The sequence below is a fragment of the Coturnix japonica genome, chromosome 14 (genome assembly GCF_001577835.2).
Source record: "Coturnix japonica isolate 7356 chromosome 14, Coturnix japonica 2.1, whole genome shotgun sequence".
NCBI classification, from domain to species: domain Eukaryota; kingdom Metazoa; phylum Chordata; class Aves; order Galliformes; family Phasianidae; genus Coturnix; species Coturnix japonica.
The window spans coordinates 2141707-2157090 of NC_029529.1; the positions used below are offsets into that span (position 1 = coordinate 2141707).

General features: G+C 45.0%; 1 protein-coding gene across 1 annotated transcript in view; it reads right to left on the minus strand.

Moving 5' to 3' along the window:
* Window positions 1–1820: 1820 nt before the first annotated feature.
* Window positions 1821–15384, minus strand: part of PRKAR1B (protein kinase cAMP-dependent type I regulatory subunit beta) — a 91533-nt gene continuing 77969 nt past the window's right edge. The window contains exons 10-11 of the mRNA XM_015876891.2: window positions 4598–4679; window positions 1821–4173 (exon numbers count right to left, since the gene is read on the minus strand). Coding sequence (XP_015732377.1) covers window positions 4001–4173; window positions 4598–4679 — 255 coding nt within the window. The 3' untranslated portion in view covers window positions 1821–4000. The remainder of the gene's footprint in view (window positions 4174–4597; window positions 4680–15384) is intronic.

Below are 15384 nucleotides of genomic sequence, written 5' to 3' on the forward strand. Positions count from 1 at the left end.
GTACTCCCTGGCAGAGCACAGCCTCTGTTCTAAAAGCTGCATCCAGATTTTTAGGGCTCAAAAGAATCACTCTGGTATTGGAGTCGGATCAAGCACAAAAAACATCCTCAGCCTTCACAAAATACCAGATGGCTGCAGATGCCAGCTCCTCTGGCCAGGCAGCTTTGTCAGAGGAAAGGCCAGCTCGTTGTGCAAGCTGCATCCCCGACACAGCCCTGCTGGCAGCAGTGCCTGCACAGAAACCCTGTAAGAGGAGCATCAGAGCGGTGTGTTCCCGTAAGGTCTGCTTTGTGAGGCTGTGCCATGCTCCTACTGTCGATGTTCTCTCTCCAGGCGGCAATGGGACCTGCAGGAGCCACTCTGGCTGTGAAAACACCCTTCTGAGCTTCCTACTGCATGAAAGGGGGGGGGGGGATGGGGGGGAATGAACTGCAGGCAAAGTTGCCAAATCAGTGGAAACAAATCTGAAAAACATGCCTGGGCGTGTTAGGTAGTTCTGAGTCTAAATGGTGAACTCTAAAAGATCCAGCGTGGTTTCTGTGCTCAGAGGGTCAGCAGTGCCACACCAAGTCAGTGCCCTCCTGCTCTGCAGCTGCATACATGTGGCATGGAGATGCACCATGGGGACCTCAGGCTCTTCTCAAGGACATCATCATGGCTTTATCTCTGCTCAGTATCACCTCTCTGCTGCTACACTGAAATGTGCACAAGGGATGAATGCGATCTCTTAGATAGGTCAGCGAAAGGATTTCTGTACCATTTGGAGCTTCAAAGCCACGTGGTGTTGTGAACCTTCACCCTCTGTGCGTGGCTCCATTTCCAAAGATCACTGACTTGCAAGAACAACAGAACAGCCAGTGTGCATCAGTATTGCTTTGTTCTCTGATGTTTTCCACCAGCATCCGAATGGGCACCACGGGGTCAGCCTGTGCCTGCCTGGGGAGCAGGGCCTCGCAGGGCTGACAGCACTGCACAACTGTGGGCACTCACTGCCACAAAGGGGTAGGAATGCTGGAGGCTGCGTGCAGTCATCTGCTGCACACACCAAAATGTGGTTAAGCCAAATGGGTCTTGTAAAAAAACCTGGAGGTGCAATTAGTTTCTATTAAAAAGAAGGTCTTGCCTTTTGTCTTGGAGTCCTAAAATGGCTGTGAGACGATTAAAAACCAACCAAAAAAAGAAAGACAAAGAGGAGTGGTGAGATGCCCTTTTTGGGGAGCGTGGGCTGGTAATGTCCATCTGGAAGGACCTCAGAGAGAGTGGTCACTTTTGATTGCTACATAACGTGAGTAATCTCTGGGAAGATGAGTCCTTCCCTCCTGAATCACAGCAAAGGGGAAAAATAACACACTCCAGAAGCAGCAAGCTGTCAGCCTCGCTGCTGGGAGCCACCCACGAGCCCTGCCCGGAGCCCAGCAGGACCAAAGCACCTCCATTGGAGCCACCCAGAGCCTGGAGTGCCCGCAGGTTGGGGCACTGAATGTGCTGTGCTGAGTGCTGCTGCTCAGCAAGCCGTCACCGCCAGCCCTTCAGCCTGAATGAAGCAATGTGAGGAGCTGAGAGACACCCCAAATCTCCACTTCCTCCTGTAGATACGTACGGGTACATTTAAACACAAGCTTTTTGTTTTCTTCATGCCCAGAACTCCATTTTTGTTTCCATTCCTATACACACAGCGCTGCGATTCTTGGTCTATTTCTCAACCCTTTGCATGTGATTATTATTATCAGCAGAGTTCAGAGTGTGACTGGCAGATTTTAAGTAGAACATAACTTCTATTCATGCAGAATTCCAGTATTAATGAACCCACAATGGTCACATATAACGTAGAAGAATTTTATTCATACTGTAATTCTATCCCATCATCCACTGCAAATATTACAATTATCTTTAAAATGTTGAAGAAGATCATTTTGTTCCACGTAAAGCACAGGAAGGCTGGCGCCGAACGGCCACACTTCTCTTGAATTTGCTCAGATGTATTTTCATGACCTGTGAAGGCTTAAAGCAAAGATCTGTGTAGGTGCTCAAGTGACTTCTAAGCGGTGAGGCTAATAACCCAGGGAGTAACAATGAATGTATCTTGCAGGTTATGCAAAACACTCACAATTTTTGTTACGAATACAACAGAAATGCATTAGGTTACATAACATCCACGAGTGACCTTTAAAAACGTGTCTTAAAAGCAGCACAAGAGAGTACAAAAACAGTGAAAGAAAGAATCAAACGCGCACACACTTTCATTGATAGATAGAATGGGCATCTGCCTGTGTAAATGTGTGTCACAGAGCTGCAAGATTGAGAAATGTGAATGGTCGTTCGTTAATAACACATGCAAGAAGCATAAGGTCATCATAATAAATAGTAGCAACTAAGATACACTGTCAGGGCCGCTGGGAATACGCTGAAATAAATTAAGCACCTTGGAGTGATGAGAGGACTCTGAGTGCAGCCCAGGAACTCTTTCCCACTGCAGTGGCAGCGCTGGGCACTGCCATGAGAGCCTTCTGCTGGGAGGCAGCAGGGAAGTGCCAGGTGAGCTTCGTTAACTCCAAACTACACGTCAGCGCAGGTAATTGTAGACAAGTTCTTAACTAACACCTACAGCTTCAGAAGGAAGATTGCTGCCTCGTTTCATTATACAACCTTTGGCATGTAAAAGGTATGGGAAGTTCCTATTTACTTAGAGTTAGTGCTACCGTTAATAAGAAAGACAGTTTTGCTGCAACTAAAAGGTGGGCAGTGCTATTTAGGGTAGCGGAGATGCAGAGATTTGCAGCGGTCAGCACAGGAAACTTCACCTTCAAAGGAAAAGCTTCCCCAGAGAATAATTTGGATGATCCCAACCTGGAGGGCTGCACAACAGCGCAAGGTCTGTCTCTGCAGAAGCTCTGCTCAATACCCACATCTGCACAGAGCAGCAGGAGCTGCCAGCAAGGCTGCAGGCACACAGAGCTTGCTGCAGCTCCTGCTGCCTTCTGTTCTGCCATGCACATCTGCTGCAGGAGGCAGCATTCTGGAGCACGCATTTGGCTGGTTGCACACTAAAAAAAGGCATCTGAATTGAACTAAATGGACTTTGTGTAAAGGAGTCCTATCAAACTTCTGCTTTACACCTGCCACCATCTCCTGAGAGTTCCGTATGCTGTTCAGAGAAGCAGCTGAGGACACTCTGGTGCAGATAAATATGATTCAAAGCACACTTAGTTCAGTGAAGAAGTTCTCTGTGAGTTTTAAGGAATCTGATGTGATCCCTCATGTAAAAAAGGGAGAAATCAGATAACACCAGTCCTGAAGGCTCCACCCTACACTGGACAAAACACTGCCTCTTGAACTACTCACCCACAGGCCCTGAGCAGACTGTTTGCCTTAGCATCAGCTCAGAGCTACAAAGCAAACCCCAAAGGGCCGCTAACATAGAGAAGTAATGGCCCCTATTTCTAAACCACAAAGTGACTCAGAAGTTCTACTTTCCCTCAGCTTACTGGAATGATCAAAATCTTTCTCTAATTGTCCCTCTTTAATTGCAGAATTGCTACTGACCACATGGATTTTGGAAACCACCAGTCCCTAACCAGTGAGAAGTCTGTTAGGAGAGACAAGCAGAGGGACATCACTTTATCAGAGAAGCTTGACAAAAGGTGAGTAAGACTGACTTTAAGAATAGGTGTAAGATAATGAGGGAAAGAGACGTTCATTTGTAGTTTAAATAGTTAAAAACACAGTTTTATCTGTACGATCCAACAACAGGTAAAAATCTCGCCTGCAAGCCAAAAGCCTGCTCTTCCCTGAGCACTTTCCCAAAGCTAGTCTTATCCAAACAGTTGTCTTCTTTCTTAAATGGTACGTAAGATTTGAACTGACATCCAGTGCGTGACATAACAGAAAAAATACACATGAAATGCACACCTTTTATTTTTTCTTGATAAAGCCATGGAGCTGCACAGAGTTAATGTAAGTGCACGAGGTCAAACAAAGGCAGCTTTCCAGAAGGAATCATTTAGACAGTGAGAGAGATGAAGCTGTTGTATCTCTGAATGTTTCTCTTGAGGATCTCGGAGCAGGGGCCCAGCACTCGTTCGAAGCGGGGCCGGTCGAGCTTCACACATTTCAGGGGCCCACGTGCCACCACCGTCGCAGCCCGGGGCCGGTTGAGCAGCAGTGCTATCTCACCTGGAGATGGGGGCAAACACACCATCACACCTCCTCTCCTTTGGAGGGCGCATATTGAGGCCACCGTGCAGTTGCTTCGGTTGTAGAACACAGCCCTTTATGTTATCCTGATAGACACTTTACATAATTCCGTTGACAGTACAAATGCATTACACATGCATAATGCATGCGTGTAAAATGCTTTTGAAAACAAATGCATTCAGACTGTTTTGCTGATTCTGGATCTGTCTCCTGTCAGCCACATTGCTATAAACCGAGGAATAGTTTCAGCTTCCATGCTATCTCTCCGTACTGCTGAAAGTGGAAGCTGACCTAGGCACAACCCCTTGTTCGTTAAAGAGTGGAACACTAGTTAACACAACAGCTACTCCATGCAATTCCAGTTGCTATTTTTCCAAGCCACATTTATGCTGAATTTTCTTACCAAAATAATCTGATGGTCCAAGCCTTCCCACCTCGACGTACTCCTCGTTATCAGACCTGCGCTGCAGAACAGAGGCTGTGCCCTGGAAACAGAGGAGCAGAGGAGCTTAGTGAGGTGCTCAAAGCGGTGGCGGTGCTCCATCCCTGCAGACATCCAAGGTCAGGGGATGGAGCTCTGCGTGTCCCTGCTCAGTGCAGGCAGTGGGACCAGGTGGGTTTTAAAGGTCCCTTCAACTCAAATGATTCTGTGATTCTATGATAAGGTTACCTTGTTTTTCTTGACCCTGTAATTCCTTTGGGAAGCACTGAGCAGCATGCCCCTCTGTGGGACATGTCTCATTCCTTTTGTTCTGCTAAGGCAGAGATGACCACCTCAGTCAATTTCTTATACATGAATAAAAAGAACTGAATAATTAAAAAAAAATAAAAATAAAAAAAATCCACCAGTATGGCAAACTTGATTTCACTCTTATGAATGTGGCATTGTTTGCATGCTGACATTCAGCTCACACAAGGCAAGAGGAACAGGACAGAATTCAGTAACAAATGCCCATTACGCTGTGCAGATGAATCCTCCAAAATACTTTAAAAATACACTCTGAGTGGATGCAGAACCTTGCAAGTGACACAAGACTTTCACCATAAGGAATAAAAAGGCACTTTTCCCAGTACTATCTTGGAACCTGAATTTGTAAGGCAGCACCCAGACTTCGCTCTTCACCTGACCATTCGCTGGCTCTCACTGAGACTGTTGGCAAAGGCAGTTGTTAATGCTTAGTACAACAGACAGTGTTTTTTTAGCGGCCTTTAGTGATCTGGACACCTGTGAGTCAGTTGCTTTGGAGATGGAATGTGCCTTGTCTCCACTCCCACTGTGAACTGCAGTACTCAGCACGTGCCAGTACATGTCACAACTCAGAAACACCCTATTGAAACCTTCAAAGGGCTTTGACATGCAGAAATATTCTAACCTGGAGGAAACCTTAAATTATTTGTGGCATCACGGTTTTGGAAGGGAATATAGAAAGTATCTCCTTTCACTTTTCTAGGACCTGGGGCCCAGAATATTCACTATTACCTGGCAAGTTATTGTAATTTGCTTACTTCTGAACAAGCACTACTATGATGGAATACAACCACCGTTGTATTCCATCACGTCCCATTTCATAGCAGGGTTATTTTTATGTCTGTATAATTTATGAATTGCTGGGCCACTCTCTAGGTTAATTTGTAATGTAAGCTTCCTGTGCTGCACAAATGAAGAGGCACATCATTTCTGATGATGGCAGGAACCAGAGCCAAAATACTGGGCAAGCTCCATCTCATAGGTGCTACGCATCTGATGGCTTTTATATGTACTTGGATGTACATCAAATTAATCTGACACATTATAATTTCTCGTTTTGCCCATTAGCAGTAATCAGTGCTGAGCATAAACTACCAGATATTGGACTGTCGCGGCATTATGTGGGCCATGACAATTTAGCTTGGGGTTAAGGCATGCCATGCGCATAACACTGCCCACAGCCCGTGTGAGGCTATCCAGGAGAGTAACATGTAAGAAAGTGATTTGGTGCCTGTCAAGGTTCCAGGAAGAATTCCTTATCCTTGATATAACTAAATTGTTTCGCCAAAGCTGCTGTTTTCCAAGGTCTTCCAGTAAATCTGCAAGGGGATGAAAACACAACGATGGTGTGTCATGAGTTTTGTTATTTGCATTTCCTGTGAGCGTTCAGAACATAACACATGGGGAACAATGCACTTACTAATCTCTCTCTGGCCGCACTTCAGATCAGGTGCATCTCATGGGCCCAACTCAATGCTTTACTTATTGCCTGAGCTTTGGAGTCGGGATCAGTTTCAGAACCACTTCCAGCCCCTGTCCTCTGCTCAGTCCCCATCTGGAGCCTGGCAAAAGCCTAACCCCTTGACCTGAATAGCTGTCTGCAATCCACGTCTTCATTTCTTTCCCAAACTATTCTTTAACAACTTTTATTACAGATGTTTTATTAGATACAACAACAAAAAAAATCTCTTAAGTAATCACATTGACTGCTCGGGTCAAATGAGTAAAGGTGTCAATTCCCCACTGCTCACCTCGAGCACGCTGCCATAAAGGTAATCACAACATCAAGCAATATCACTTTCACCTCCCCTTGTGTCAGCTTTTATGGTGGTTAATATTCTTTTGACAAGGCCTGTATGATATAGGGTTTCAATAAGTCAGTCTTCTGAAGCAATTTCTTCCACTGTTCCACTACAGTTGGCCTTTTTAATCCAAGAAACACCATGCTATCTGTTGGAGGAGGACAGATGTGTCTGGCCTCCACAATAAACACTCAGCTTGGCAGGATAAAGCAACGCATATTCCAGATACATATTTTTCCACTCTTGTTTTAACAGTCACATCGGCTCTTCCCATTGCCCAATGAGAATGGGTCTGTCACAGAGAAAAATAAGTTTCCTGACTCCTGGATAGTGAGCACCCGCTGTAAGGCCCTGCTGCCAGCACAGCCCCACGGCACATCCTGCAGCACGGGAAGGCTGTGAAACAAAGAAGGTGTACTCATATCACCTTCACTTTAGGTATCTCATCTCTGGGAACAACCCCATTCTAGCTGGGTTAGAGGAGGAGTCCAGTGGAACGTGAATGGTATGAGCAAGGCAGAAGTAGAATAATACAGAACTGTTATCAGTACACAGAATCACAGAATTGTAGGGGTTGGAAGGGACCTCTAGAGATCATCGAGTCCAACCCCCCTGCCAAATCAGGCTCCCTACACCACGTCACACAGGTGAAGTTCTCATACCGCATTATTTAAGTGCTGACCCCTATTTCTGCTCTCATCACAGGTTTTGTGGCTGTATTTCACTTTAGTTTATTTCTCACATCTTTCTAATGCTGTTTTTTGAGCTTTCTGTCCTTGTGCTAGAACAAACCCTGCCTCACATCAATGGTATCACTCTGTAAGTCTTCTGGGTGCTGTCCTGGGAGGTATGGGCATTATCTAGCAAGGATTCAAGGGGCTTATCACACTCAGCCCCAACGGCATTTGGTCTCAGTGGAGAAGATTCCCTCTTAAACAGCACACAGAAACTGGCAGGATCCAGTGAAACAAACGGCACAGTCCCAGATTTGCAGGATCAGGCTATTTAGTGCTGCTCAATTTAAAACGCTGTCTTGTACACTGCGAGTCATTTCAGCCTCCTACGCTGCAGAGCAGAACTTTCAGAGCACGTGCTCAAACACTGTGAAGAAGTTTGACACCATTAAATAAATCAGCACTTTGTGATGATAAGAAACTGAAAGCAGACAGGCATGTCTTTCTCCTAGCAGACACTTGGGAGTGAAATGATCTTCAGGGGATCCAGGAATATTCCCTTTCAGTCACTGGGGAGTGCCTGTATTTGCAGGAACCGATATCACTAACCTCTCCTCCTCTGCTCGAGTAAATACAGGCATCCTATTGCAAAAACAACAGGAGTAGCAGCTCCAAATGCAATGTGCCATCAGCACTCGCTGCCAGCCTCACCCCACGCACCTGCTCACTCCCTCTGGAATAGTTCTGCCGTGGTGCTGAGAGCACTTATTCATGTCTGTCAGGTGCATCAGCAGTTTGCTTTGTAAAAATTTATGGCTTAGATATGGCACCATAATTTAAGATATAAAAAAATAAGGTTTATAATCCATGCACTCCCACCCTCCCCAGAGTAATGAGATTTTGATAGATGTTTCACTTTTAAACTCTCAGACCGTATGGGTGAGGGAGACATCTGGATCAACAAGAAGATTCCCATGCATGTACTCAGAAGTATAGACTACTTCATGAGCTCTATTTATACACTTAAGTGTAAATCCTGTAGCCAGGAGCTGGCCTGAGTAGCCCGGCTATAAAAGGCAAGTGTTCAACAGGATGGCCAGAGGGGAAATCCTGCAGTTTTTCCTCCATTCCAGCAGAGGAAGCTCGGAGGATCAGATGGGATCGATACCAGCAGCACAACACGGTGCAGCGCTGGGCACCAATGAGTGCTGGGTACCAGGAATAGAGGTGGGAAGGGAGGCTGAGCCTTCATTTTTAGACTTTGGCATTTAAAAGTCAGTCCTGTTAATGTTCTGTTCCCACTGGTCAAACCTCCCACTTCAAAGACACAGCAATCATTAAAACATACAGTGAGGCTCCACAGAGATGTATTTATCATTATTAAAATTGAAGAATATTTACTCTATGATGACCGTATGCAGTGTCAATGTCTACGCACTTTCAATACACTTAGTATATAGAATAAAAGTCTGCCCTTAAGGAAAATAAATGTAACAGCAGACAGGTTTTTCCCCCATTCCCCCATAGCACTTCTGCCCTGGTTTTGAGCTCTAAAGGCTTTTTTTTTGTCGACTTCATTTTCCTCTGCACAATTCAGTAAAAAAGAGCAATGCAGTAGTTTTTTTTCTATAGAATTAGTGATGAAAAAGGTCAAGCCTTTCCATCCGCTATTGCTATTAACTCTATCAATCACTATTATGAACGTACCTTTGCTCTTTCTCACTTTGCTAATCCACACACTCCCATTCAAAAGATAAGTTTTCCCTCACTCCACAGTAACACAAACCCTCATTATATGCTGCTATGAAATCTTTGCAGAGTTGCTACAAAAGATGAAGGAAGAAGCTGTGGAGTGGCACAAAACATCCCTGGTGAATCACACAGGACTCCGTGTAAGGACTCCTACTGGTTTGAATGGAAGCAACAGCAGATAGCAAATGAATCAGAAGATCCGTCACATAGAGTGGCTCTGTTCACACAGAATGATTCTGGGAGTATTTTATTTAACTGCAGGCGAGACTTCAAAAAATGGTCATTTAAATCAATTCAGTTGCCATTAAGTGAAACCTCCAACAACTTTGGTTCAAAGCTGTTGTTTGGTTTGCTTATCTTTAGTGAGTTTTCTCCATCCATTAGGGCTCAGTGCAGTTTACAGTGAGACACGAGACAATGCCCACATTGGAAACGTCAGTTACTGCCAGCTTTGAACACAGAGATACGACTTTCTGTACATTTTGGCCTTTGAATTCAGCGGGCCACTGGAAACCTCCCATCGATTTCAGCAGGTTTTGGGCAAGCCACCACCTTGACAGTATCTTTAAGACTCAGTGGTGCAATGTCAAATAAGCTCCAAAGGCAGCACATGGGGAATCAGGAGCACTGTGACACCTCTGAGATCTAGAGAGAGAGCAGTGCTGCAGAAATTACCTTTACACTGCAATCACTCAGGTGACAATGCATATGATTATCATAATGTAATCATCATAATGTTATAACATTAGTATTTCTCGTTTTATTGGCTATTTATCCCAACAACACTAATGCACGCTGCCATCCTCAAAGGCAGAAAGCAAGCAGACCTTCCTAACCAGCATGAATCTCACACCCGAGCTCTGCAGCCACACTGGATACTAAATGAAATGGAGCCACCCCACACCTGCATAGGACTACTGCATGGACATCTCAACTTCCATCCATTCTGCTATCCACTTTATTTGCAACACTTTAGAAATAACATCCACACCTGAAAGAGTGGAACAAAGCTGTGCGGAGCAGCCACCAGAATAGCCACCAATATAAAGGTGCTTTTAAAAATGACAATCAATCATAAACCAAGTGCAGCTTAAAACAGCAGAAGCAACCGAGCCACAGGGCATTTCCTAGGGATATACGAGAGGCCGGGGTTAAGGCCCAGACATGACTACACCCAGCCAGCCATTAATCACCAGGAAATGCCTTTGCCTTGATCATTTACTATTTAAAATTGTAGACATTTGACATGGGAAGACCTTTTAGATCATTTCGTTCAACTCAGGCAATCTTCCCCTTCGGTATTTCTTTAAGGCAATCTGCGTTAAGTGTCTTCTGTGTCTGAATGTGCTCCCACCTTAAAGCAAAAGAAATGTTAAGGGATGGGACATGACAGGATTCAGAGAGACCAACAGACATAGTGCAGAGCCAGCAGAATTGGGACACATTGCTCCATATGAGCTTTGCCTCATGGGTGAAGAGCCCTGCAACACTTTGGTGAAACAAAGCAGTTTTGCACAAAGAATAAAAGCTGGGAAACGCTTCTTTTTGTTGCTGAAATGCTTTTCATAATCAAAACTTGAAGCTCTGCTGTCTCTTGAGTTCACAGTATTGCCCTCAAGGTGCAGCAGCAGAGCTCAGCCCACGGGTGTTTGACCCATCCACACACTGAGAGCTGGGCGCCTTCACCAAGCGCCGAACACCCAAGAGCGAAGTGAATAGCAGGGAACATCTCCAGGCTCATGGCATGGCAGCCTCACACCTCTTCTCCATCTCCCCAATTGACTTTGGGCACTGGGAGGCCTGGGAGCGAGGAGATGGAGGCACAGGGGTGATGAGAGCAGCCCTTTGGGCTCAGGATAGCTCCTTAGCCTGGCTTTACCCAGCTGCTGATGGCAGGAAGCCGCCAGGCGGCCACACTGCAGTCCAGGCGCTGGGCTCCAGTCATGCTCTTTTCTCTGCTCTTAGAATTGGAGTTGCCCCTTATTACATATCCCATCCACCTGTTATGGTGGTGACACAAAGCAGATCTGCTCAGTAAAGGTGGGCTCCGCTTTGGGTTTTAATGAATCATCGCAGGGATACTTGGCCTTGACTAATCAGGAGCTTCTGTGGGAAAACAACTGAATTAATATTCCTCCCGGTGCCAGACTTTAAAGGCTGTCTGTGCCAAGCACTGTGGATTATTGGCAACAATGCACTGTTTTCCTCCCTCCGACATGTCAGCGTACAAAGCCATAAAAGTCACAAAGGAAAAAAAATTGTTGCATTTTAGAGATTCTTTCTTTCTACAAAGCTAGCCATTATCTTTACTCTCTGCGAAGCCAGGAAATGTCCACAGAGTCAACATAAAAGTGACTCTATAATGGGTTATTCATCAACTGTTCATATTTGACTGCCCTTACAGTTACCATGCCCTGGAAGCAGGCGGTGCAGCCTGCTACCACCTACAGACATTGCACACAAGGGACTGAGCACATGCAAACAGGGCACCTCCCTCACCCTGCCCACCAAATCCTTTCTGGTGAAAATTGGTTTTAGCTGCTGATGTTGTTTTACGGCCCAATTACTCCTACCACCATCTGCTTCTTTGTGAAAACATTCTGTAGATAACAGAAGTAACCAGACCAAGCAAAAGTCTGAAGACAGGCAGCATCATTAAAGTCTCAGCCCTAATGCTGTGAGCAGGGCTGGGCTGGCAGCTGTGGACAGCCAGGGCAAGAGCTGGGGGAAAGAAACACAGCTTGGAGTAAAGCATGGGAAGGGGAAAGGGGAGCTTATCATGGAGATCAGGAAAATCCCTATGGGGAGCTTTCTGAAAGTTGGTGAATCCCGAGTATTTGTGGATCAAGTTTTGTGATTCTGAAATTCAGAAGGAAAATTAAACCAACCACTCAAAGGTGCCTCTTCCTGAAGGACAGTGCAGAGCACCTCACACATTCCTCTAAATCCACATGATAAAGCTAATGACCGAGCCCTCGGGGATGCGTTATTTCAGTCATCTCTACATTATCTTTGCAGAGGAGAGGGTAAACAGCCCAGACTGCTCTCCTTACTCACACAGCGACAAGTACCACTATGTGGGAACCTCCACTGCTTCTCCAGACCTCCCAAAATCTACTGAACAAGAGAGAAAACTCAAAACAAAAGCCATACCTTAAAGTATTACCTAAGTGAAGTCACAGTCAGTTGTGAGCACAAAGAAAACCTAACATGAGGATTTTGATGAAAATTGAAATGTAGACATATGTATTAAGGATGAAACAACCAATTATTAACGCTGGGATCTACATCTCTGCTCAACAAACCATCTCCCATTTTCCACATATTCCGTAGTGGTAAGAGGACAGGGTGCGGCTGAACATCCAGCACAAATCTTCCATATATGGGTTTATAGATGTTTTAAATTGCAGCTGCATGAGACTGGAGGCTCCTACACAAGTTGCCATGTCAGGAATGAACTGGATAAACCTCCATAGAGATGCTTTGGATATAGGACATACAAAGAGAAGTGCTTCTAAACCTTTGAGAACTGGATTGTAGCACTGCATCTTCCTAATGTTTTGCTCTAAGATAAAAGTTTACTGTTGTCCCAGTGAGACAGGGTAACACAGAAAGCCCTGTGTGTACCTCGAGGTTCTGACATGCGCAGTGTTCTCAGCCACAGTGACCTGGACGACCACAAGCATGTCACTCCTCAGCTGCCACTGCGGCCCTTTGGGACTGCTGATAGCATCATTCCTGGGACAGCTTTGATTTTACAGTTAAGGATCAGCAGTTCTAAGGCTACTTTCCAAGAGAAGACAAATCCTTTGAACTACATAGCCAAAGACACTGCAAAAATTCCTTTAGCCAGAAAACAATCTCGAGTTTTTATTAGTTCCCAACCTTTGACTTGTGAAAGACTATCATACAAAAACAGGGGAAGAAATAAACAAATTCTAGTCGGCAGAACAAAAAGCAGATGAGTTCCACATAAGCTGCGGTAGAAAGCTGCACCCATCATTTGAGGGCAGTAAAATCGAATGCAAAGGAACTGTTGGTGGGGTACCCTGGGATCTTGGCCATAAAACTCACACCTCTCCACACCGGGCCTCCTGCAGGAGAAACCAGACCTTGTAGGGTCCTATTCTCGGATTGTTTTTCAGTAGGAATGATGAATTCTCTTAACTCCTGTGTCTTTGCTTCAGACTGGAACATGCGAGGTAGAGTTTGCTTCATGCCCCTCATCACAGAGGTGTAGGGAGCCTCAGCTCCGTGAAGGTCATGAGATGTTCGAGTAAGACAAGTGGGTAAGTATCTAAGGCAAAATCAGTAGATGAAAAGGTGACACATTTTGTACCACAGTAATTATCACTCTCAAAATTATTTTGTCCTGTGTATACAGACAGTCATATGCTTGTCCAAACTAGGGGGGAATTTGTGTTCAAGAACTAAATGCTGGCTGTGTATGCTGTTTTTAAGCTGTTTCTCCCCCCAGCAGACTCCTTTTAAAGAAGCTTCTTCTCTGTAATATCTAAACAGAATGGTGTTGGAGAAGGATGATACGAGAGGGCTTAATGCTGACTGCGGACAAGAGATTGAGTCATGACTGGTTTGACAGCATGTTTCTAACCGTGCCTCTTTAAACCATTCTACATTATTCTCCAGTCTCCAGGTTCATAGCAACTCACAGAATTTACATACAGTTGTCCTGGTTTCTGCTGCAAACGAGGAATAAAATCTGCAAAGTTCTAAAATAGACCAGAAATATTGGCTAATGTGAAGAACGCTCAGAAAACCATCCAGCACACATTGCTCCTGAGCTTATGGATGTTGCAGAACGTATGGCAGGAGCCGGCATTGCCATGGATATTGGAGGGTGGGAGAAAGCTGGAAGGAAGGACTGAAGGCTGCATCACTCACAGCTCCTCCATTGCTGGTAGAACAAGAAGGAGAGCAGCCACTTGCTCTCTACAAAATACTGGCCCTTTCCATCAGAAGAGAGGGAAAAGCACGCTCAAGGTTTTACATATATGCAGTCTGATGCATCACTCACAGAACTCAAAGTGAACTCAACAAGAGTTGGACTGAGACTGCATTTAAGTCACTTGGGCTCAGCAAAACACTTCACCTCCATCCCCAGGCAGGACGGCACTCAATCACATGCCTCAGTTTATATCTTTGATGTCATCAGGCCATCAGAATTCCCATCCTGAATGCAGACCAACTTTGAAGCGGGGCAAATGGAAACACCACTGCGTGAGTGCAGCCAGGTGATAGTGACAAAACTCAGACCACCTTCCCTGTAAGAGCTCTGCAGAAACCAATGTCTCCACAGCTAAAAGAGCTCTTAGTAACTGCTGGCTCTTCTTATTAGATATAATTTGTTTATTAGGCATATGAGGAGTTGCTGTAGACTGCCCTTAACAAACATACTCAGTATCAACAAAGTCCTGGTAACGCTAGGCAGTTCGGATTGCAGCCTTTGAAACTCCTTTTCTAGACAACATTCATCTTCCTAATTAATAATTAATCACACTGTGTTTTTAAAGAGATTATCAGGTGTGATAGCAGAGTGTGCCTAAGGCAGTGACTTCATTAACCGTACGGAAGAAGTTTACTTTGTAGTTCTCCTGCCTGTCGTAGGGGTAGGTGCCAAAGGGGTCTCTCTTGGGTTAGAATGTCAAAGAGCAACAATTTAAGGCAGGAAACAATTGGGCTATTATTTTTCTTTTCCTTTCTTTTCTTTTTCTTAAAGAGCTTTTAAATCATAAATCTTCAGATGCTTCTTGTGCAATTTAAGACTCGAGTCTCCTTTTCCTATGAAAGGCCCAATTCTACAAGGAGTGAGCCCAAGAATCTTCCTCTGCTCCTTCACATTACCATGGCACAAAGGGTTTACAAACACCATTCCACCTCACAAGACATTTGTGCAGAGATGCTCCACACAGTGCCAAGAGTGTCAGCAGGGCTGGAAATATTGATTTCACCTTCAGGATGGTCTCTCAAGCCATCAGCAGTAACAATAACTTTCGGCAGATCCTGCCTAAACTGGAGCCAGTTTGTGGCCCTGACTGGAAACAGCAACAATGGACAGCCCTCCAGCAGGCACCACATTGTTCTGAATGTGATCTGCAATATTCTTGGTTGGATCAATAATTATTATCAATTCGTTTGACTGATTTCCATCAATCGGGAGCTCTCTGTACTAATTTTGGAAGGATTTCTGTGCTGC